Source organism: Gigantopelta aegis, chromosome 4 (assembly GCF_016097555.1).
Source record: "Gigantopelta aegis isolate Gae_Host chromosome 4, Gae_host_genome, whole genome shotgun sequence".
NCBI classification, from domain to species: Eukaryota; Metazoa; Mollusca; class Gastropoda; order Neomphalida; family Peltospiridae; genus Gigantopelta; species Gigantopelta aegis.
The window spans coordinates 64158219-64185056 of record NC_054702.1 but is presented as its reverse complement, the minus strand read 5'-3'; the positions used below and the strand labels follow the sequence as shown (position 1 = coordinate 64185056).

General features: G+C 36.9%; 1 protein-coding gene and 1 long non-coding RNA gene across 2 annotated transcripts; one reads left to right on the top strand and one right to left on the bottom strand.

The window, feature by feature from the left end:
- The first annotated feature begins 7511 nt into the window (after positions 1-7511).
- On the top strand, positions 7512-13129 carry LOC121372178 (ADP-ribosylation factor-like protein 3). Its single transcript, XM_041498461.1, has 3 exons — positions 7512-7668; positions 10454-10774; positions 12542-13129. The coding sequence occupies exons 1-3, from the start codon at positions 7611-7613 to the stop codon at positions 12694-12696; spliced, it is 534 nt and encodes a 177-aa protein (XP_041354395.1). The 5' UTR covers positions 7512-7610; the 3' UTR covers positions 12697-13129.
- A 6263-nt stretch (positions 13130-19392) lies between these two features.
- LOC121370920 lies at positions 19393-22872 on the bottom strand. Its single transcript, XR_005957748.1, has 2 exons — positions 21901-22872; positions 19393-21797 (listed from the first exon to the last, which is right to left on the bottom strand). It is a non-coding gene; the product is annotated as an uncharacterized LOC121370920 (long non-coding RNA).
- Between the last annotated feature and the right edge of the window lie 3966 nt (positions 22873-26838).

Genomic DNA, 26838 nt, shown 5'->3' with positions numbered 1-26838 from the left:
TCTCGAAGAAACTGTAATAAAAGTTCTGGATGGAATCGAAAGGACATTTCTTTTACAAAATAAATCTTTTCTAGTTTCTTTCAGATGATTTCACTCCATCAAAATGTGGTGTACCGTCAGAGTACACCGACAGTGCTCACATTGAGGTGGAGGATTCTTCTTCAGAATAAATGAATGGGTCAAGTAGATATGGCCGATGCGAGCACGATGCAAGACTATTTTATCCTTCCTGCACTGCCTATAAGAGGACTGCCACTCTCTCAGGACTAGCTTGACAGCATGAAGCTTGTTCGCAATCGCACCGTCCCACTCATCTTGCCAAGTCGAAAAGATAAATAGGTTAATACTATGTTTAAAATCAGTATGATGTAAATCCAAAGCAGACTTGGCAGCTGAATCTGCCTTTTCATTACCCATGATGGCAACATGGCTGGGCATCTAACAAAATATAATGTTTTTATTGGCAATGGATAAACTGACGCACTTTCGTATCACCATCCCAATTAAGGGATGCTCCAGCTTCATATTACGTAAAGTTTGTAGACACGAAAGTGAATCTGTAAAGATAATAACTTTGGATGCAATAGAATAGATGGAAATAAAATTACATACATTTCACCAGTTTGATTTTAAGTAACACGTTATATACCAAACCTAGATTTATATTTTAAAGTACTTTCTTCCTCATTATAATTCATTAAGAAATGACAGACATGACTCTTAAAAGGGAATTCCTGACTTGACAAACATTTAAACATGCCCCCGGCTAACAAGGCTTTTAATTAATAAAACTGAATATTAATTAAATTTTCTTCTTTAGAATATTAATGTGTGTATATCATATGTTTCTGGTATTCATAATGTTTATAGTAACTTAAATGTACGAAATTATTGAAGTCAATATCTAGTTTGAGCTGCTAATTTGAATGTTTGGTTATGGTATTGACAATTTTTCAAACATGCGCTGAAGACCAGTATTTTGTTAACATGGCATTATATCAACGCATTAACATGGCATTATATCAACGCATTAACATGGCATTATATCAACGCATTAAAATGGCATTATATCAACGCATTAACATGGCATTATATCAACGCATTAACATGGCATTATATCAACGCACTGTCACTGTCCGAGGTCTTAGAGACCAACTGAAGTTTCAACAAGTACACAGTCCCTCCAACAAGACAAACCGGAAACGTCTAAGAACCACCATTTGATCTCCGGGTGACATATTTGTAGATCCAGGAAGGAAGGAAGGAAATATTTTATTTAACGACGCACTCAACACATATTATTTACGGTTATATGGCGTAAGACATATGGTTAAGGACCACACAGATACTGAGAATGATTTTATTTAACGACGCACGAAAAATACTCGGCTATTGGGTGTCAAACTATGGTAATGCAAATAAATAAAGTGATGATCAACATCAATATAAAAATTCAAGGTTTAAACAAAAACAGTGTAAAGAACTGTGCAAAAATACAAATACAAATATCACAGAATTGTACGGACACCGAATTTTACTCTAAACTTCAATTTGTGCTGTATTGGCCATTCTCAAAGAGAATGTTACACCCCTGCACCACGGTGAGGTTACAGCACGCGCAGGGGACACAGATACTGAGAGAGGAAACCCGCTGTCGCCACTTCATGGGCTACTCTTTTTCGATTAGCAGCAAGGGATCTTTTATATGCACCATCCCACAGACAGGATAGTACATACCACGAGCACTGGTTGGAACGAGAAATCCCAATGGGTCCACCTACGGGGATCGATCCTAGACCGACCGCGCATCAAGCGAACGCTTTACCACTGGGCTACTTCCCGCCCCTGATTTGTAGATCCAAACAACAAACGGGGTCAAATATAACGGCGGAACATTGATGTTGTTGGTGGAATTTCTGTGCACTATCATCCATGGAAACGACGGGTATCAGGTATAGGGACGATATTTTGCAGGATCTGTGGGGTACTTAGCCAATCATTTGGTATTGGCTCTCTTTTGCAAGACGACAATGCCAGCATGTCAGTGTTGTAACAGATTTTCTCACATGATTTGAATGTCACTGGCTTTGAGAGTCGGAGTCCATGTCAAAAATAATTCCTTAGAGGGAACCACAGGACTTATAGGCTTCGACACATTTATCACAATGTTATCACCACTAATGTTGCATGCAAACATGGTGTTAATACCTCCGGAAATATTGATAACATGTGTTTGTGAAGAATTACATTTTCTACCAATTTGGACACAATTGAAAAACGACGTGAGAACAAAACTTGCGGTTTCACCAGATGTAAAGTAATTATGTAATAAATTGTCTTTCTTCTACTGCAAGATAATATTTCCCTTATAGGGAGACTCATTATAAATAGGTTCTCTTGGTAATCAGGTTTTAGAATTAATCATAACAATATAGTTTCCGCCAGGTAGATTAGCTTTAATGGTGCTACTTCCATGTTTGTCTGTACTAACAACATCTCCGATTTTAAAAGTGGCCATGTTTGTAAACAATTTTGACAGGTGAAAGTAGTATGATTTATGTTATGGGCATGTCCAATGTTTTAGCAAAGTAGTTATGTGATAAATATATAAATATTCTCCGTATTCTCCATGAGAAGTAGTATTTTAAAATCTATATATAGGTATCATTGGACTGAAAACAAAACAACGTTATTTAACCTGTGGGGTACTTAAAAAAAAAAGAATCAAGATATATACACACACACACACATACACACACACACACACAAACACACACACACACACACACACACACATACACATATATATATATATACATACATACACACATACAATAATACATTTTGGAAACGTCTTCATATTTTATTTTGCCACCTTAGTGTATCAAACCACCAAATATTGTATTCGATCTTGTGCATCTAAAGAAAGATCGCACAGATGCAGTTACCCCTGCGCGTGCTGTAACCTTACCGTGGTGCAGGGGTGTAACATTCTCTTTGAAATTTTTAGTAAAAGTCAGCATCTATCTGTGATATTTATATTTTTGCACAGTTCTTTACACTGTTTTTATTTAAATCTTGAATTTTTGTATTGATGTTGATCATCACCTTATTTGTTTGCATTACCATAGCCAATAGCCGATGTATTTTTCGTGCTGGGGTGTCGTTAAACATTCATTCATTCATTCAGATGCAGTTATTTATAAACAACATTTCATGGAAATCCAAGAGCGGTACTGTGATTACATTCCTGTTTACACAGACGGATCACAGGATGGGAATCATGTGGCTTGTGCTACAGGTTTTCCATCAGACGCAATAATTTCCATGAGATTGCCCGATTCAGCATCAGTCTTTACTGCTGAAATTTGGGCAATCATTAAAGCCCTGGAACAGAATAAGGATTCATGTGCATCCAAGTATATTATTTTTACAGACTCACGTTCGTGTCTCCAAGCTCTACAGTACATGAAATTGGAGCATCCCTTAGTTGCGATGGTGATACGAAAGTGTGTCCTTTCATCAATTGCCAATAAAGATGTTATATTTTGTTGGGTACCCACCCAGCCATATTGGCATTAAGAGTAACGAAAAGGCAGATGTTGATGCCAAGTCTGCTTTGAACTTGCCCTGTGTCCATGTTAGTGTCTCCTACAGTGATTTTAAATTTCATATTAACCAATATATATTTTCGACTTGGCAAGACGATTGGGATGGTGCGGTTGCGAATAAGCTTCATTCTGTCAAGGCAGTTCTAGGAGAGTGGCAGTCATCCTACAGGCGGTGCAGGAAGGATGAAGTAGTCTTGTGCCGTGCCCGCATCGGCCATACATATTTGACGCATTCATTTATTTTAAAGAAGGACCCTCCTCCTCAGTGAACATTGTCAGTGTACACTGATTGTGCACCACATTTTGGTAGAGTGTGATCATCTCAAGCCGACGAGAAATGATATATTTGGCAACATAAATGTTTTGGAATCGTTTAAATTACATCCAGAATTAATTGTAAAGTTTTTAAAACACTTTGACTTAAATTTTTAAAATATACTTACCTTCATTTTATGTATTATATTATACTTTTCCCCACAGCTCCTTACACTGTGGTTTTACATGAATATATATATATATAATATTTCCATATACTTACCATTTGTGACACCCAATAGCCGATATATATTTTTGTGCTGGGGTGTCGTTAAACAAACATTCATTCATACAATAATACATCACTATCACACATGATGCATTGACTTGTGATAACCATGCATCCGAACTACCTTTAATGGCCCAGTACAACTGCACTACGTTCCATAGGGAGCCAGGCAAAAGAAAATTGGCTCCCTTGTACGCACTTGCACTCACACAGAGATAGTCGGACAAAGAATACCAGCACACTCTACCCAATCCCATGGGCGTCAATCCGGTTTTAAAAGTGTGTGCGTGTGTGCGTGTGTGTGTGTGTGTGTGTGTGTGTGTGTGTGTATTTAATCAGGGGTTACATTGTCAGGAAAGAACTTGAATCTTGGTAGTCTTTAAGTGCATTATTTGGCATCGGCTGTTCTTTTCACAATGCCTAATTAATGTGTAGATCATTTTGTGTGTGTGTGTGTGTGTGTGATAAAAGAAAAATGGGGGAGGGGGACATTTATATACACTGTCCACCGGCGTTAAAAAGTGAGGGGGATGTGTGCCCCCTGTCCCCCACCGATCGACGCCCATGCCCAATCCAAAAAGGTTTCAGCAAGTAGCTACCTTTCGATCAACTACGTCAAATCAACCGATTAACTCCATTTTCAATTTCGATGAATCGTTCTAAATTATGCGTCAAAATTATATTCAAGAAATTAGACAACATTTTCTATTCCACATTAGGAAGTAAAGTAACATGGTTTTGTAAGAGGAGGAGGAGACAAGTTCCTTAATTAACCTATTTTGACTTCGTGAAGTTTAGATAGTTTTGGTGTTGGTCATTGATAGAAATCAAAGATGTCAACTTAACAGAATCAATGCAACTTTCAGTCAAAAGTATATGAAGAACCTTTGATTAACTAATGGGGTTTTTTTTTTTTCATAAGATTTCCCTGATTAACCCTTTGTCTTCTATAGGCACTTTAGTTTTGGTGTCGGATGGAAATAAAATGACATACTTTTAAGCAGCATAATTTTAATGAACACATTATACCACACCTAGATATATATTTTAAAGTGCTTTCGACATCATCATACTTTATTAAGAAATGACAATCATGACTTAAATAAAGGAGCATTCCTGACTTTACAGACATTTAAACATACCCACTACTAACAAGGCTTTTAACGAATAAAACTGGATATTAATTACATTTTCTTGCCTAGATTATTAATGTTTGTACACCATGTGTTTCTGGAATTCCTAATATTTATAGTAGCTTAAACAGGATTTGTTTTTACATGTACAAACTTATAGAAGGCAAAATCCAGTTTGAGCTGCTATTTGAATTTTTGGGCCTGGTGTTGACCATTTTTGAAATATGCCCTACAATATCTTGTTCTGAATGTACACATTAAAGAATCATTTCTAAAATGTTCATTAAATTAAAACAGAAAGTGAAAAAACTACAACAAATTCTTTGTGCCAAGAACTTGGGACCAAGTGTTATGGCACCTCATTCTGATACTTGTGGTCCCTTAAGAATGCAACAAGTCCTCTTTCATTTCTTTTTCTTTTTTCTTTCTTTAGGGGGCCCCAATGACATGGGCGGAATGCTTAGGGAACGGGGGATGAAAATTAATATATATATACTCTGTCAAAAAAGACACGCATAGGTGATAGGGAAAGAAGAAAAGTGTTTGATTTTACAAAATATCGGGGCTTTTTGTACAATGTTGCTGAATGACTATGTTTGTTAATGTTCCTGGAATAGGACAGCATGCCCAAATGCACCCTAAAACAAATTTAACGCACATTGTGGCACGTTGTGACACGCTGTGCAACAATTGCAGGAAATCGGCGTGGAATGGTCAGATTTTGGCGAATGCACGTGGAACTCGGGGAAAAGATTGGCGTAGTGATGGGTATTTAAAGCTGCGATGCTCGCAATGATGCCTCATTTCCTTTTCGACGTAGAGGAGTTGCAAGATGCCAAGACTAAACCTGCCGAATCGAAACAATGCAATAGGCCGCCTCCAGCTAGGTGAATCGCAGTCAGCAGTTGCACGCCACATGAACGTCGATCAGAGCACCATTTCACGTCTCTGGGACAGGTACCAGCAGTTTCAATCAGCTGAGGACCGGCCCAGAAATGCACAGCACATCTTCGCTACATCCGGGTTCTGCACTTGCGTCACCGAACTGCCACAGCAACGAACACTGCTGGTCTATACCTGGTTTGAGAAGGGTGTTTGCACAAACCATTCGGAACCGACTTAGAGAAGTTGGTTTACGGGCTAGGAGACCGTATGTTGGCCCCGTCCTGCGACGTCAACATCGACATTTACGTGTTCGCTGGTGCACGAATGTACAGGGGGTGGAACTTGGGAAACTGGCGGCGAGTATGGTTCAGCGACGAGTCACGTTTCCTTCTACAGCGACGTGATGGACGACAACGTGGTTACAGACGCCGCAGTGAACGTTTTGCCAACAACTGCAATCATGTAGGGTAATTGTACATCATGTAGGAGTGATGTTTTATACAAATGTCAGGGGCAGTTTCAGAATATAAGCTAATCGACGTTATTTTTGTTCTCCTCATACATACATATATACATGTATACATACATACATACATACACATACATACATACATACATACATGTAGGCCTATACTGACTTATTTATACCTGGTATCTCCAATGTTTGAGCTAGATCGGTTCTTGCAGAGGGTCTAGGGAGTGAATATTTGGGGTGTCTGGTACGGTCAACTCAGCAGACAATTTGTGTGGCTTGGGTAATTTTACATTCAGTGGGATGTACTTGCTCATTTAATCTGGTTAGCCCACATTTTGGGAGCGTTGGGGGGGGGGGGGGGGCTTTTGCAGCGGTTGGCATGTCTGTCGCTATATAAATGACCTCATTGTAAGGTTGGTAGTGTGCAGTTTGGAAGTGGTTCTGACTGGTAGCCTACCTCCAAGTTTAATTAGGTTAGACCAGTTATTTTAGTACCTCGGTCGTTTGAGCTCAAGGCTCTGGGCTCCCCATCTTGTAATAGTAGTAGTAGTAGTATCGGAGGCGGATCTAGTGGGAGCCAGGGCCCGCCCCCTCCCCCCCCCCACCTACATTTTTAGACAGTTATAACTTTATTGCATATTCATTTTCATTTTTTTACGATCCCCTCCAAACCTCCCCCAAAGTTTCATTGGCATTCCGCCTCATGTCATTGGGGGCCTCCTAAATGGATTTTCTGGATCCGCCACTGAGTATGTCTACATAAGTACGTTAACTGTACTGAGTGAACCCGTCTTTATGACGTCATTAGAAAACACCACTGTTGCGTTGCTTGTTGTTTACATTATGACGTATTTTTATACATAAATTAAATTATACAAACGCGAATACATTTTGTTGGGGGTTTTGGGGGGGGTCATTAAATTGAAACACCTTGCTTGCCGTCAAATGAAAGGGCCATTGTGATGGGGGGCAGTTCTTCAGTGCCGATAAAAATACTCATTATTGGACCAGTTAATGCAGGTAGGCCCTATTTGTTTGGAACAAAATGCACATACCATTTAAGCGATTTCATGAACGTTTTTATTAGCAATCCTCATTTTCGCTGAAGTTATTGGCAACGGATGATAGTAATTTCACAAATAACCCATGTCACATATTACTACTGTTTTTACTCTGTAAATATTTAACGGTGCGCCTCGAACTTTAACACGCAAATGTCTTACGGAAATTTTAAGTCTATCAAACCTTTGTTTCTTTGTTTCTACGAGGGCTTTTTAGAGGGAAAACCACGAAGTGTGACACAAATAATAACGCCATAAAACTATGGTACCAATAAAGGAATATAGGGAAAGTTTGTTTTATTTAATAACGACACCACTAGAGCACACTGCTTTATTGATCATCGGCTATTGGATGTCAATCATTTGATAATTCTGACATTTGAATATCTGACTATAACAACATGCCAAATCCACATTCGTCAAAAACTGATTTAGCACTAGAATAACACGTGGTGTCAATCTAACTGTCTGAGTAAAATAATAACACAACTCAAGACTCCAAGTCAATAGAATTTAATAAAGCATGCTTAGATACAATCTAATTAAAATTAGCTCCACTATTACATGTGGATCTAACACCAGCCAGTTGAAGCTCATGTCCACCAATCAAAACCTTACTTGCAGAATCCTGCCAGTGATTTAAAAATAATTTGAAAACATTCCGAATTATCCTGAGGGTATACGACATGTTTCGTGTGAAATACGAATGCTTTAAAACATGTTTTATTTTATAAAATAAATAATTTGTAATGTAAAATTGAAGACTGATTTAGTTAGGTTTTTTTATATAAATAAATAAATAATTTTTAATGTAAAATTGAAGACTGATAACCCACCCCGTATGTATTGGTATGGTTCGCTGTACTGCGGCCACTAAAATAGACTCGCCCGATATTTTTAGAATTTGTATGCTCCCAAATAACGTTATAAAAGGAGAAGTGTGATTGGTCAATATTTAAATTATTATTTACAGACGAAATGTTACCTGGACATTGGGGACTAAGCAGTGTTGTTAGTTTTAAATCACTGGCAGGATTCTGCAAGTAAGGTTTTGATTGGTGAACATGAGCTCCAACTGGCTGGTGTTAGATCCACATGTAATAGTGGAGCTAATTTTAATTAGATTGGCTTAGATAGTTCTGCTGAGTAAAACAGTGGCACATCTCCTAGAATTGTGCTGTTATTTTGTTGGTGGAGTTGTGACATTGTCATAGTCAGGTATTCATTTAGTCTTAGAGACATGCTTCTATTACTGGTAAGGAATCTTTTATACACCATCCCACAGACAGAATAACACATACGATGACCTTTTGTATACCAGTCGTGGTGCGTAGCCCTGAACGAGAAATAGCCCAACGGGCCCACCGCCGGGGATCGATCCTAGACCGAGAGCACTTTACCACTGGGCCATGTCCCGCCCCTTGGAAGGAAGGAATGTTTCATTTGACGAACTCAACACATTTTGATTACGGTTATATGATATTAAGGACCACACTGATATTGAGAGAGGAAACCCGCTGCCGCAATGTAAAAGGCTACATTTTCCGAGAAGCAGCAAAGATCTTTTATAAGCACATACCACGGCATTTCTTACACCAGTTGAGGTCCACCGCCGGGAATCAATCCTAGACTGACTGCGCGTCAATCGAACGGTTTACCACTGGGCTAAGTAAAAAACCCCAACATAAATGCCACCAATAATGAATGGACCCATAAACAAGAAAGAAAGAAAGAAATGTTTTATTTAACGACGCACTCAACACATTTTATTTACGGTTATATGGCGTCAGACATATGGTTAAGGACCACACAGATTTTGAGAGGAAACCCGCTGTCGCCACTACATGGGCTACTCTTTCCGATTAGCAGCAAGGGATCTTTTATTTGCGCTTCCCATAGGCAGGATAGCACAAACCATGGCCTTTCTTGAACCAGTTATGGATCACTGGTCGGTGCAAGTGGTTTACACCTACCCATTGAGCCTTGCGGAGCACTCACTCAGGGTTTGGAGTCCGTATTTGGATTAAAAATCCCATGCCTCGACTGGGATCCGAACCCAGTACCTACTAGCCTGTAGACCGATGGCCTAACCACGATGCCGCCGAGGCCGGTCAGACCCATAAACAAATACCATGTGCACTAATGTTTATCGATAATAATAAGCTTAACATATACTTAAACGATGCCATGCAGGATACTATATAATAATTCAACCAATTTTCAACCTTTGTATCATGTGTCTCAATCTGTATATGTTATACGGCTAATATAGATGTCGCCGAGTAAACAAGCATGCATTCCCGTTTTCAACTTCCTCGTATAAATAATTTGTTTGTTTGTCTATGGTCTCACTACACAGATGTCATCTGCCATTGGATTCCATGTTAAATTGCCCAACTTCAAATGAAGATTGCCAATATAACGGGTTCTCGTTGACACTAACAACATACACCATTGCGAACATACATTATATAAGCATTTATTTTCACTCCAAAATTGAGAACATTTCCGTCTCAGTGTTTTGCTATATGACCGCATCTGGTTGTAGTACCGGTCCGAACAGGGGTTCATTAACCTATTCACTCCGGCTGTCTCTTGCGCTATATACCCATGTCCCAAAAAGTCGGTGCACACCATTACAAAACAGCATGGGCAAAATACAGTCAGAAGGCTTACCATTAAACATACATATTGTTTTAATTCAATGTAAATGTCAATGTAAATTCTGCTATTTATTCTTTCAGGAAAAACTTATTTGCTGCGTGCAATGCATAAGGGAGTTGGCAAAGTCGTTGCTCCAAATCCAACGGACACATACAATGTCGAGATCATCAGTTGTCCTAGGTTTGGTGAAAAGTTCATGGTCTATGACCTTTGTGGCAAACCGGGCATGCGTTTGCGACGAAGACAGTTCTATGATGCAACTCAAGGGGTTATCCTGATGGTAAACTGTGCTGACATGGCTAACATAGAAGAGGCCAAGAAGGACCTGGAGCAATTGGTGGAAGCTGTTGACTTGCGCACAGTTCCAATCTTAGTAGTAGCAAACATGGTGAATACTCCAGGTAATTAGTACAATAAACTGTAACACGTGCTGACAAAAGTGTGTTTTGTTTGACCACTAGGGCACATTAATTTATTAATCATCGGCTGTTGGATGTCAAACATTTGGTAATTTTGACATATAGTCTTAGAGAGGAAACTCGCCACATTTTTCCATTAGTAGCAAAGGATCTTTTATATACATCATCCTATCGACAGGATAGCACATACCGCAGCCTTTGATACACCAGTCGTGATGCACTGGCTGGAACGAGAAATAGCCCATTGGGCCTAGCCACAGAGATATGGCCTTTGAACTTAAGAGATACGAAAAATAAATTTCCACTTTTTTTTTTAATTCCTCGAGATACTGAGCTGAGATTTTGTGTATAGCTTTATCGTGTTCATTTATAGATACAGTTTTACTTTCATGGCCCTTGAACTTAAGATATATATATATATATATAAAAAAAACGTTTTTCAGACTTTTTCTCTTTTTGTTTCTTTTTGTAATATCTGAAGATATTCAGATGAACTTTTGTATGGCTTTATCATGTACTGTTACAGAACACTTTTAACTCTTATAGTGATTTACCAATTTTTCACAGAGTTATGGCTCTTGAACTTAGAAGATACGAAAATGTGTTCGGTTTGGTAGGGGACATGTACTGTTTAGAATTACTCTAAGAATGATTGTTTTATCAATTTGTTCTTTATTTTATTCTGTACATGGTCGATAATGGAACTAAAACATACTCTGCTGACGTCAATTAGACTAGGACGGGGCGTAGCCCAGTGCTCCACGACTGGTATATCAAAGACCGTGGTGTGTGCTATCATGTCTGTGGGATGGTGCACATAAAACATTCCTTCCAACTAATGGATAACTGTGGCGGGTTTCCTCACTTAGACTGTCAAAATTACCAAATGTTTGACATCCAATAGCCGATTATTAATAAATCAGTGAACTCTAATGGCGTCGTTAAACAAAACAGACATTACTTTCAATTAGACTAATTCTACAGCACACGTCTCCTGTTAGCATTTAGTACCAACCGGAGAGGACTATATGTTTCATCTCCGTCCTTCTGTTTGTCTGTCTGTCCGTCCGTTCGTCCGTCTGTCCTACATATAGTTTTCAGGATGGGGTTTTTTTCACAGTGTCTTCAGATATTGAGATATAATTTGGTATATAGCTTTATTATGTACTGTTACAGATATAGTTTAACGTTCAAGGCACTTGACCTATTTTTGACACAGATATGGCCCATGAATTTAGGAGATATGAAAATGTGTTGGGCGCGGTAGGGGACATGTATTGCTTTAACAGCACTCTATCATTGGTGATAAATGTGAGTGTGTTGTAAAAAAACAAAAACAAAAACTTTTTTTATCTAGACCAATTTTGTTTCATCTAGTACCACTGTGACAAGTAGCCTTGTGCTTGAAACATGTATGGAGTACCTGTAAAAAATAAGTACTCAATTTTGTGCAAAACTAGGGTAGTCATAGACGCTACCCGTTATCTCTGAAACGAGCAGCTTGACCCTCAATTTTTTCTGATTCACTTTAAGGGTGAAGAGTGGTAGTATTTATATCCGTGGTTTATATATGTCGATTGATACGTTGTGCAGGGTAGTAGTTTTAGCCACATATGTTACTATTGTCGTCTGTGGGATTTAATTTGGTGATATATACATTCAACATATCCGTATAAGCATTGTATTACATTCAGTTGCAGAAATAAAATACTAAGTATGTGATTATAATTCAGCTACTACATTTTGTAGGTGCGGCATCTATAGATGACATAAAAGATGCCCTCCAGCTGAATATGGTGCTGGCCAATAGGAGTTGGGAGATTTGTCGACTGCGGAAGAACAATCAGCCAGATGTAGATCATATTCTGGACCAAATGCTTGTTTTTGTGTATAGGCCTAGGTAGAAAATCAAGAATACAAATTATACTTTGTCGCATTTATTTACGTATTTTGTTTGTATATATATTTCTTTTATTTATTTATTTCATTCTTTCTTTTCTTTTCTTTTCTTTTCTTTTCTTTCTTTCTTTCTTTCTTTCTTTCTTTAATTATCCTGTATATATAATTATGTCCTTCCCCTGGTTATCTTTGACTGTTTAAATGTAGTTTAAATATACAGTTATGTAATATAGTCGTCATGTATACTGTATGTATGTAAAAGCTGTTCAAATTGTGACCGATTATTTTATTCTTTGTACAATATACTCCATGATAAGTAGTATTTAAAAATCTATATATAGAAGCGGCAAGGTAGGTGGTTGGGTATAAGGTGCCATTGAACCGAACAAAAATATGTTATGTTGAGTAAGCATAAAAATAAAAACAAGCTTAAGTGTATGCATTTTCATGTTTGTTCTCATCTACACAAGCGCGCGCACACACTTAAACCCATACGTACACATGCATAAATACACACGCACATGCATACACAAACACACACACACACACACTACACACAAACACACACACACACACACACACACATACACACACACGCATACATACATACACATACACACAAACACGTGTACACACACACATATACACATACATGTACACATATACGTGTACACACATACACACACGTGTACACATACACATACATATGTGTACACACATGTACACACACACACACACATACACATACATACGTGTACACATACACATACATACGTGTACACACATACACACACAGTACAATACGAACGACAAAACCATAATACATGATCAGGGTCGTATCTCCGCATGCAAGTTTGTTTTGTTTAACGACACTACTAGAGTACATTGATCTATTAATCATCGGCTATTTGATGTCAAACTTTGGTAATTTTGACATTTAGTCTTAGAGAGGAAACCCTCTACATTTTTTTCATTAGTAGCCAGGGATATTTTATATGCACCATCACACAGACAGGATAGCACATACCACGGCCTTAGATATACCAGTCGTGGTGCACTGGCTGGAACGAGAAATAGCCCAATGGGCCCACCAACGAGCATCGATCCTAGACCGACCGCGCATCAAGTGAGAGCTTTACCACTGGGATACGGCCTGCCCCTTTTCTCCGCTCAATGCAGAGTCGAATGGACTTTGGCAAAATAGTGGTTGGTTCCATGCATTTCTGTCTAGTGCCACGTCTATAGGAGGACAGTCACTCCCAAGGAGATCTTTTATGGAGATGTCATCCCCTGCACAGTCACAAAGAAGACTGCCTCTCCTAGACTAGTTTACTAAATCAAAACTAGCACCGGACGGAGCTCACTAGAATAAGTACAGCTGTGATGACATGCACTCATGAATCACTGTCTTAACAGTGATGCTATCAGGTGTTCGCGAAAGGTGAGCATATCCTAATCTACCGGTGGCATTCGTCATGAGTACTGAAACGACATATGTCACGTATGTCACTTAATCTAAAACGATGATAAAATAATAAATGTGCAATATTTCAACAAAGCGATGAAAACATGCACAAGTTCAAAATATAGAATAGTATCGGCCATCACTTTGGTCAATATTTAGTAGATATGGCTTCCAAATGTCTACCATAAAACGCTTTGAATACCTTCCGGAGTCTGGACATCATAACCCTGATGGAACAACTTCTGTGCCAGAATGATATGGCATTGTTTGAAATCTGCATACAGTGAGCATGCCCTGAGGTATCTTAGAAGGTTTGATATGTAGGCACCAAAAGTTTGTGCAGAAGGTATACTGCTCGACATAAAAGGGAAAATTGACTACTGGAATGTCGGAAGTCATCCCTTTTGCCATACAGCTTATTTTGGAGACTTAGTATCGCTTTGAACCTCTATGCATTGATCGAGGTAGAAAATGGATTTAATACCTTCAGATATTTCTTTTAGTTCTAACGCTTGTGAGTAAATCAATGGAAGGTGATCTGCTATCCGTCTTCGCAAGCCAAGGTTTAAGGGCCCGTGCTTATAAAACTTTTAGAGTCACACGCATACAATTTGTATGGCGTTGTCATGACGTTACTGTCTCAGACTCTATTAGAGTCTCGAGTCTAGACTCTAAACGTTTTATAAGCACCAGTCTCTAATGACGTCAAACGCATACAATTTGTATGGCGTTGTCATGACATCAGTGTCTCAGACTCTTATTAGAGTCCGAGTCTAGACAGTCCGAGACATTAACGTCATGGCAATGCTATACAAGTTGAACGTGTGTGACGTCATTAGATATTGAGTTTGGACTCTAAACGTTTTATAAGCACGGGCTCTGGGCTCGGTTTACGCACCTACAGAAGCCAATGTAAGAAATGCAGTATAAGCCTACTGTACGGAATGGTACCGTAGCTTGCGAAGATGGGTAGTAATATGTGACATTGGTAATTTGTGCAAATACTATTGACAATAAATAGATACTCTTTTTATTTCTTATACAGTTGTAATGCAGTATACACAAGAGAATGAAACCAGTGCAGGAGACCCCCAGAAATGGAACTCAGTTTTACAAAATATCCGTGTATAGAGTTTTATGCCCATTGTACTAGGTAACGTATTAATATAAAATAAATGTCATGCCCTAAACCGAAGGCCTTCAAATAAAATGGGGAAACTTTATACCGTAAATAATGTAAAATATGGAATTTAAGTTCAGTTCACTTATTAATGCGAAACACGTATTCTTCATAAGACGAAAAAAACAAAAAACTTTGAAATGTACGACATCTTAAGTTAAAAATGGCGTCCAGGATTTAATTTTATTTATTATTTATTTTACACCACTCGTACTGACTGTTTATTTGACACGACCAGCTGTGTTATGTTTCCCTTAAAATGTCACCATATCAGCACATAATCATTAGATCTCAAGAAAAACCGCTTAAAATGAAAAACTGAAATCTAAAATGGCCGCCATTTGCTATAAACAGGGATACATCTCAGTGTATTGTGAAAAAGTTATGATGTTGCTGTGAACTATCTGACAAACCGGAAATTAGTTCACTATGTTCGTTTTCAAGAAACAATTGAATTTAAAAAAAAAAAAAAAAAAAAAAAAAACCCACAGAAATTTGAAATCGTGTGTGTACTAATACGCATTCTCGATTGATATCAGATTTTAAAAAACTACTATTAGGTAAGCCATACCTCTATCTTTTCACCAAAGTTCAGGAGTTGTTACGCTATTACGTTTTGTTTTCTCACAGCATAAATATACATAGGTTCATATGAGACCCATCTTTTTATGCCTCTTACTTGGGTCTTAGACAATAAGCGTCCCCATTTCCAACAAAAAAAAATTAACTACTGGTCAAATAGCATTTTACATAATATCATATTATGGTATAGATACAGGACGTAAACCACTAAATCCCATAGACGACAATAGTAACGTATGTGGCTAAAACGTCTATGCAGTGCAGTGGCGGATCCAGAAAATCCATTTAGGGAGCCCCAATGACATGAGGCGGAATGCCAAGGGAACTTTGGGGGAGGTTTGGAGGGGGGATGAAAATTAATATATAATAAAATTATAACTGTCGCAAAATTTAGGGGGCCGGGCCCCTGCCCCCCCCCCCCCCCCGATCCGCCTTTGCAGTGTATCAATCGACATATATACACCATTGATATAAACCGGCCTCGGTGGCGTCGTGGCAGGCCATCGGTCTATAGGCTGGTAGGTACTGGGTTCGGATCCCAGTCGAGGCATGGGATTTTTAATCCAGATACCGACTCCAAACCCTGAGTGAATGCTCCGCAAGGCTCAATGGGTAGGTGTAAACCACTTGCACCGACCAGTGATCCATAACTGGTTCAACAAAGACCATGGTTTGTGCTATCCTGTCTATGGGAAGCGCAAATAAAAGATCCCTTGCTGCTAATCGGAAGAGTAGCCCATGTAGTGGCGACAGCGGGTTTCCTCTCAAAATCTGTGTGGTCCTTAACCATATGTCTGACGCCATTTAACCGTAAATAAAATGTGTTGAGTGCGTCGTTAAATAAAACATTTCTTCTTCTTCTTCCATTGACATAAATACTTGTGAGGCAAATTAGGTTTGCCACTGTAATGCGTTCCCGTATGAAATGTACAATGTCTTGCCATAAAATCGGATTCCGTTCCACAACATATAGTAATGCTGCAATCTGATTAAAATTAGCTCTACTGGTAATAGCTCATTTTAATTAGATTGGTAATGCTGTTGCCACCACAGAAGATAACTTGTCAAAAAGTCTGTTTTGTTTAACAACACCACTAGAACACATTTGTTTATTAATTGTCGGCTTTTGGGTGTCAAACATTTGGTCATTCTGACATAAAAAAAAAAGAGTAAAGTTTGTTTTATTTAACGACGCCACTAGAGCACATTGATTTTTTATCTTATCATCGGCTATTGGGCGCCAAACATATGGTCATTCTGACAGTCTTTTAGAGGAAATCCGCTGTCGCCACATAGGCTACTCTTTTACGACAGGCAGCAAGGGGGTCTTTTGTTTGCGCTTCCCACAGGCAGAATAGCACAAACCATGGCCTTTGTTGAACCAGTTATGGATCACTGGTCGGTGCAAGTGGTTTACACCTACCCACTGAGCCTTGCGGAGCACTCTTAGGGTTTGGAGTCGGTATCTGGATTAAAAATCTCATGCCTCGACTGGGATCCGAACCCAGTACCTACCAGCCTGTTGACTGATGGCCTAACCACGACGCCACCGAGGCCGGTTTGTACAGAATAAGGTTTGTGGGGTAAACCTCACCAGTGAACTGAATGCAATTGGTTGCTGCAGAGTTTGATAACGCCACGTGCTTGTACACCATTGTGAGGGGACTTTAGAGATGCTTCTTTCTGAACTGTCCACCTCATGATTTGAAATTTTTTTGGTAAATTTGGCCCCTTAATCTTTAACCTACGTGAACAAAAGGTTTTAACTGTCACGAGTCCACCAACAAGTGTCATAATGTCCAGCAAACGTAACTGACACTGTGACCATCCATAACCATCGCGAGTCATGACGCTAACCCGGAATCATCGCATTTAGGTTTTTTGACAAATTTAAGGAACAGATTTTCAGCAGCATCTACCATCTGTGGAACAAGGTGATTTATTACATGGTCAAAGATTATTTTCCCATCCTTAATGCTGGACTGGTGTTATGGAGAATGTATTCACCTGGGACCATATTTTCAAAGCTACGAAATCGTGAAACCATCGTAGGGTGTGACGTCACTACAGCACACGCCATAGTGACGTCATAGCTTACGATAATTTTACGATTTCGTAGACTAAGATTGCTTCGAAAATATGGGCCCAGGTCATCGGGCGGGACGTAGCCCAGTGATAAAGCGCTCGTTTGAAGCGCAGTCAGTCTAAGATCGATTCCCATCGGTGATCTCATTGGGCTATTTCTTGTTCCAGGCCATCCACCACGACTGACATATCAAACGCCGTGGTGTGTGCTATCCTGTTTGTGGGATGCTGCATATAAAAACTCCCTTGCTACTAATGGAAAAATGTAACGGGTTACCTCTGTGAGACTATGTCAGAATGAGACCGGCATCGGTGGTGTCGTGGTTAGGCCATCGGTCTACAGGCTGGTAGGTGTTGTAAATAAAATGTGTTGAGTGCGTCATTAAATAAAACATTTCTTCTTTTTCATTCTGTACAATCTCTCGCACTAACCACATGGAATTGTGATTTCAGCTGGTCCAAGCTGATGCTGCCCATGTTGTTTTATGTTCATTTGAACAGGTGACATTGTCAACAGTCTCTTGACTTAAAACTGTTCTGGATGCGGGACGTAGCCCAGAGGTAAAGTGCTCGCCTGATGTGCGGTCAGTGTGAGATTGAAAGAAAGAAATGTTTTATTCAACGACGCACTCAACACATTGTATTTACAGTTATATGGCGTCAGACATATGGTTAAGGACCACACAGATATTGAGAGAGGAAACCCGCTGTCGCCACTTCATGGTCTACTCTTTTTGATTAGCAGCAAGGGATCTTTTATATGCACCATCCTACAGACATGGTAGTACATACCACGGCCTTTGATAAACCAGTCGTGATGCACTGGCTGGAACGAGAAATAGCCCAATGGGCCCACCGACAGGGATCGATCGCACACCGACCGCGCACCGAGCGAGCACTGTGCCATTGTGAGATTGATGCCCGTCGGTAGGCCCATTGGCCTATATCTCGATCCAGCCAGTGCACCACGACTTATTTATCAAAAGCCGTGGCATGTGCTATCCTGTCTGTGGGATGGTGCATATCAAAGATCTCTTGCTACTAATGGAAAAATGTAGCAGGTTTCCTCTCTAAGAATACATGTCAAATTACCAAATGTTTTACATCCAATACTCGATGATTAATATATCAATGCACTCTAGTGGTGTCGTTAAACAAAACAAACTTTTTTATCCTATGAAACTATTTTGTATATGTTATTCCATATGCCAAATGCTGGTTCAGTTTTAATAGATTTCAGAACATACTTCACATGTTATAGGTAAAAACGGCATAGACAACTATTCTTTTTGCAATTGTGTCAAATTAGTTACATAACTAAAAGTATCTAAATTATACAATGTACATGAATTATTTCCACAAACAGTGTAAAAACCAACAACACAAGTCTTTTGTAAACTACAAGATTTATTAACCGTGAAACAATATTCAAGGACTTTTCAAGATGTCTTTCTTCAAACATAATGCATGTTAAATGTTTTGTTAAATAAAAATCAGAAAAAATAAATCTGCAATAACAGTTTTCTTCACATACACTAGTTGGGGAGGGGGGGGGGGAGAGACATTTAAAAAAAGACAAGAAAACAGAAGTATCAACAAATATGGAACTCTGGAAAGGTACACCATGAATTATGAATGTTGGGAATCTGTTAGAATTTCATCAGAGGTTATAAACGGCGTGTATGAACCGATCAAAACTTTTGATTACTAGTATACAATCAGTTAAAATTATATAAACTGAAGAAAGATTAGAATGAGTAGGACTATTCATCTATTGTCGTGTTCACCGGGAAATACACCACAAACTGCTATTTTATATTTAAAACCTATTCAATATATGGGATTCCATATCAATCAACAACTTTGATGAAACTCTGTGTACGAGTTTATATTTATGACTTATGGCTACTGTATAAATTTTAAAGCAATCTGCTCTTGTATTCTATAGTTATAGGTCATCAAAGTTTGACCTGACCTGATGTTATACATCTCACAACTTTTCAAATACCAAAACTCCTAAACATTGGCTTTAATATAACCATAAATCTCAGAAATCAGAGGTTACAGGATTATAACAAGGCCAGGTCAAAGATCAAATTGAAAATTTTAAGAATGTTTCTATTCTTATTTGTTGGTGCATTTCATGATCTACAAAGGTTGATAAATATAAAATCTGTAAAATGACACCAAAATCACATCTATATTTCATTTAGAACAAAGAGTTATAACATCCGAAAAGTCAGAAGGTGGTCACGGTTTGGTCAAACTTCGATGACCTGTATCTCTGGAAATTAAAATCATATTGACCTGAAACTTTCATATCAAAAGTGTTTCACATTCATAAAACAGGACAGAAAAGTTTCAGCAAAATTGAAGGTGCTAATGTATAATTTCACCCTGCTTTTCATCGATTTGATATGGAATGCTAGTATTTTTTCCTTACATACACATGAAAACAAACCCAAACCACAACATATTTACATCAATTCAATCAGTGAAATTGTGGACTCATTTCCAGCGACAATCGATTATTGATTTTTTATAACCGATCATCATATTAATAAAGACCAAACAATATATTTCCCATATTAATCTATCATTGCAACATCACTACTAACAGTTATATAGAATCTTTCGACACATCATTACAATTGGGAAACTTTGGTAAATCCACTGACGAAAAAAAGGGGAAGTGCTTCCAAACTACTTTCTAAACCACCTTATTATGAGGTACAGCATTACAATTACTGGCTCCTACACTATCACCCCCTGGCCCCATCACATAACCCCAGACAATTAGTACCTTTTTTATGTATACCAAATACAGGTTATGAATGTTCAGAAGAATTCTGCAGAATTTAATGTCTCACCTACCATAAAATAATTCAATGTTACTGATAGTTGCATCCATAAGATGTCCATCTGAAAACAAAATTATATTAAACTAGAACTATATTTCAGTGTGATCCAGATTATAAATCAGATCTAAGCGAAAATGAAGAAACGCTCATCATAGAAAGAAAAAAACAAGTGATGAATTATTGTAAATGTTTAAATGCATGGTTTAATATATACTTCAATTTACCGTTTTAAATGTGCATAAAGAGTATGAGAGAGATCATCAAAAAGGTTATCCAAGGTTATCTATGTCTTGTAGTTTGTGAGAAATGAAGTTTAAAAACAAAACTTCAACATTTAGCTAAATGAAAAAGTATTTAATTCAAATTGTTTAATTATTTTCACATGCACTGCGATGAACACACATAGGTGCAACTATAAACCAAGTTGCATTGACCTATGACTTATAGTTTGTGAGAAACTGATGTAAATGTGAAACTTTTATCTCAAAAGTTGACACCACCACCGCCAGAAAACTAATACCTACATCTCACCTTTAATTTCATAAAGGTAAGACAAAAATTGCTTTTGATCATCCTTGGTTTCTACTTGTGCTTCATTACCTATATATAAGTCATGATTCCCTTCTCTGTGTGTGTGTATATATATATATATTTCAAATAAGATTGTAAAAATGTTCAGCCCTCTACATTAACTTTTCTATCTAGGAGCCAGATGGCACCGATTTGTATTTATTAAAAAGATAGTATGAAACGTTTTAGTCGCATATGTGACCAAACTGGTCACAATGTAGAAGGCTGATTTTTATAACATTTTATGAAAAACCAGGTGATTCATAAACAAGTCCACTGTTCAACAGCAACACAAGACATTGACAATTTGCACAACATAACAAAGTGACTTTGTGCAAATTTGTAATGTTCAGTGTTCACTACCTTTCCCACTGTTCAGAAAGTGAGATGTTTTCTTATGAATCACCCAGTGTGTATAACAATAATTAGGATAATGGTAAAATCTGTAATGTTCAGTGTTCACTACCTTTCCCGCTGTTCAGAAAGTGAGATGTTTTCTTATGAATCACCCAGTGTGTATAACAATAATTAGGATAATGGTAAAATCTGTAATGTTCAGTGTTCACTACCTTTCCCGCTGTTCAGAAAGTGAGATGTTTTCTTATGAATCACCCAGTGTGTATAACAATAATTAGGATCATGGTAAAAACATGACAAAATGTAAATTAAGTATCAAATTCAAAAGCACCAAAATATTTTATTCTGAACAGATCTCCTCGAAAATATGGAGAATTCTGCCCAGCCAGATATGCTTGAATCAGAAGTGGAAAGTAAGAACATGCCAATGATTTATTTGATTTCATGTCCTAATTACTGTAGTTTTGTATTAAAACCTACAGCAGTATTGGTAAATAGTCCATAATTGCTTAAAATAATTTCATTATTAATGTCTGGTGATAGATATATAACAAAATGAAGTGTACTCGCTTTCCAATGTACACACAGTTAACTATTTTTACATACAAACAAAGACCACAAATATTAAATAGTTACATATGAACAAGATCATTTTATTTTCAACTTTTAAAATTATTTTAAAAAGTAACTTTTTTATTATTAAATAACTAATATTGCTGTTCTTGGAAAAAGAAAGAAAGAAGTGTTTTATTTAACGACGCACTCAACACATTTTATTTACGGTTATATGGCGTCAGATCTTGGAAAAAGAAAACATTATTAATTTACCTTTAAAAACAAGTGTTGAAGACACTGAAAGAGCTAAATCACTTAGTTGCTACAAGAAATAAATCACAATAATGATTTCTCAATCAAATTGCTTGATAATGAAAAACTAAGAAATTTATCTCTTCAATGTACTATCCTGAGTTTGTAATTACTTTAAGATTTTTTTTCAAAATAAAATTACATATTAAATATTTTTTTTTATTGAAACTTTGTTTTGTTTAACATCACCACTAGAGCACATTGATTAACTAATCATCAGCTATTGGATGTAAAACATTTGGTAATTTGACATGTAGTCATCAGAGAAAACCTGCCACATTTTTTTTTAATGTAGCAAAGGATCTTTTGTATGCACTTCCTCACAGACAGAAAAGAACATAACTTTGACCAGTTGTGGTGCACTGGTTGGAACGAGAAATTATTGTTTAAATACCAGTGTCTGTCTATCTGTCTATCTGTCTATCGTGTGCTTATGTTTGTAGCAATCATTGTTAATTTTTTTATGATACATTTAAATATTTTTTCGTACATATGAAATCATTGAAAGGTAACATCCACATTGGGCTACTACAAACATTAGGACAAAATTTGAACCAGGAAAATGTCTTTAATTAAAAAAGGACTTGCTGGTCATAAACATGTTATAATATCAGCAAAGTTCCTTTCAAGAAACAGCCTGTTCAATAAAGTGTCAATACTTATTTTAAAAACAAAAATAATCTATTTTGCTGATAATTTTTTCAAAGTTTGATGTGAATGAGAAAAGAAAAAGAAATGTATGATGTATAATGAACACCGGTTTGTTATTTATACTATGACTGAATTGGAAACAATCTACAATGAATGTCACAGGTACATACATACATGTATATATATCTATATATAACAAAATTAATTTGAGACAATTTTCCACCATATTAAATGGATAAATGTTTTCTTGAATGGTCAAAACCCTTTACAAAATGCTGGTGCCACAAAGGTGAAAACAAAACACACATCACTCTGTACTTCTGGGTAAAATGTACTAACGGAAGAAAACAAAGTAATCAGTACAGTCAAACATATTCAAAATATCAATTCTATAAACAAGCCATTTAACTTAAAATGTCACCGTAAAGGTCAACGTCATAATAAAGTTGAAGTTAAAACAAGACTTTTTTTTTCCTTCCTAAGCTGTAGTTAAATATCAGGAGATGCCATTATGAAAGTTTTCATTTTCAATAAATAATATTTAAATTTCATAAAAATTATTTAAAATCCTGCATTAAAATTACTTTTTGGCCAAAATGAAAATCCCTTTCATAGTGATGTAAGTTGTGCGATTTTCTGCGTCTGCAGCCATGTAGTGTACATACTAAATATGATCTAGAATGATGTTTTATATGAAGAACGAGATCTTAATTTTTTAATAAAGTTTGGAACGTTTAGCATATGAAGAAAAAGTAGGAATAACTTTTTTTTTCTCGTTACTGGGAATACAAACTTGAAAGTATACAGTAAAATAGACTTAAACCACATATAGTAACCGCTTATAGTCAACAATTTTATTATAAAGTTAACCTTTAACCTTCTCCTAAATAATCTAATACAAACTGAACTGTATAAAGCAGACACCTGTTTTAAGAGGCCACTCGGTAAAAACTCCCTTGGGTGGCTTCTTACCTCAGATTTAACAGTAGTAAAACAAATACCTCACACCCCTAAAATAACTGAATGTCAGCTAGCTAGTAGTCTGAACTATATAGTCAAACAGAAGAATCATTGGAAGCAAATGCAAAAATTAGAAGATACACTGGCTTCAAAAATGTTGTGATCCAACGAAAGCCAAATTTGTTTTTAAAACATTTACAAACATCTTGAAGGAGGCTTTTGCAGTCCTTCACCTAAAAGTAACCACTGCCATGACAACAGTTAAACTTATGTATTTAAGCATAAAATGTTCATTAATGAATATGCTCCCTAAGTTTTACTCATATTACATAAAGACACACGTGCATGAGGGTATAATATACATGCTACATACATGTACACACAAACATGTGCAAACACACCTGCAAAAACCCAAAAACTATTTTGCCAACTTACATGATTTAACAGGTATAAATAGAGAATAACTATTTAATGATGTAGGATATTGGTTTTATCCTGTGACGGTAAGAATGGAATCTGTACAGGATAAAATGTGATATGCTATGTCAATGACTCAGAGTTCTAACACTTGAAAAAACATAAAATTCAAGCACTTTTCCAGGATAAATTTTCATTCTTCCAGAATATGAAATGTTCAGCCAATGAATGTTTTTATAATTATTAAAAATATCATTTGTGTTATTGTACGATGAACTAGAAGTCAAATGAACGATTCTGTAATGTATCTATGTATGTGTACATAACATCAAAAGTCATAATCTGCAGGTATTCCTTTAAGACTTTGCTTTAATAGGTCAACATAATCGGCCAGTAGAAACAGAGGTTGCAAGATAAATGATAAAGTAAATACACATATTTTAATCTAGTTTTTCATCAACAGAAAGGTTTGCATGAACATATCACACACACTGTGTAAATGAATACATTCAAATTAGCTATTTCGATTGATTATATTATAAATAACCAAGGAAAGAAGTGGCTATCAAAGGTGCAGAGTTTAAAAAGTGTATATATACAAATTATGTACAATGCTTAAAATGTACAACATTTTATTTAACAATATTTGACCCATTAGGATCATTTAAAAACAAAATATTCACAACAATTCATTTCTAAAATTGTTCTCCGTTTTAAGATGAATCATGTGAAAAAAGTTCATGAGTTCCAGTCATAATGAACAAAATGACATTACACAAATAAAAACAAATAAATTAAAGTGAACAGTGAAATGTTACCAGTCCATATTTAAAACATAATAAGGACCTCTCAAAGCACATATTTTTCTACATGCATTTAAAACAAATTGCACAAAACCAGCTACAGACATACGGATGTTTAACGAGTATGCAGGAATAAATGATTGCCTCAAAAGGTTCCACATATGAAGGTACGCCATCAGTTTTTATCTAAATACATGTATTTTAAAACATGCTTAAACTGATAATATCTGTATTATAATTTTTCTCAAATTCTCATGTCATGGACTACACGAGTTTTGTAAAAACACTCATCAATTATTAACCTTTTTACAACATAAACAATCTCTTCTTCGGTACCTCCCCCCTCCCCTAAAAACAATTTTTAAAATGTTGATTGGTAAACATCCAATGGAAATATGCCCCTGCTTCTCTTCTACCACTCACCCCCACTGTACGGTTAATACTAGGGGTGTCACGATGCACCTACCTCAAGATTCAATACATATCACAATACACAGACCGTGATATGATATGTATCGCGATACCCAATTCACAATGTTCTCCCCGTAAACCAAGAAGTTGCAGCTTACGTGAAGTCATTTAAAAATAAGAAATAAACTTTATAAAAGTACAATTCTGATTAAACACATATCAGCATAAGCAGACACATATTATCTGTAAATTGTCTTTTTTGAAGAATACTTGTCAATAAGTACACACCAGTACAAACTGGTATTAGTAAATGAATATGGAATTAATATAGGAATCGATACATTGTAAAAATAGGAATTAATACACAAGCAGGGGTATTGTGTATCGTATTGTCAGCAGTAGTATCGTGATACATCGGTGTAATGTGACACCCCTAGTTTATACGCTCATGAATGTGAATGGCCCCATACTGAGGAAAATAAAACTAGTACACATATTTCTGAAACTAGCCAAGCCTTGGTACAAGCTACGTTTTACTTCAGTGGTCATAACATCAATGTTTTTTACTCGTATCTTGATACACACATTTTTAAAAAATGGGACATCCCAATGTCAGATTAAATAACTACCACTGTTGGCAAACAGCCTCTCTCTTTCTTACTTACTGACTTACTCACTTCAATCACACCAAACATAAACCAAACAACTCTCATAAACCTTTCAGTATAAAACATCAACAGAATTCAATAAGATTATTGTTATCTCGCATAACAATAATGGTCGAAGTGCATAATGTGGTATGAATACTATAAGTATATAATGACAAGTGCTGAACTGGACGGATGCAGTTAATGATCCTTTTTGTTTTTAAAAACACGAGCATGAAATGGAGATTATGCTGGGCCTGGAAGGGTTGAAAGCAGGGTTAAAGTAACCCA

What these genes read in the sequence shown, in the direction of transcription:
- LOC121372178 (XM_041498461.1), top strand. Translation starts at nt 7,611, where the DNA reads ATGGGGGGCAGTTCTTCAGTGCCGATAAAAATACTCATTATTGGACCA. An exon ending in TATTGGACCAGTTAATGCAG is followed by an intron (nt 7,669 to 10,453) that starts GTAGGCCCTATT and finishes TTATTCTTTCAG; the next exon opens with GAAAAACTTATTTGCTGCGT. An exon ending in AAACATGGTGAATACTCCAG is followed by an intron (nt 10,775 to 12,541) that starts GTAATTAGTACA and finishes TACATTTTGTAG; the next exon opens with GTGCGGCATCTATAGATGAC.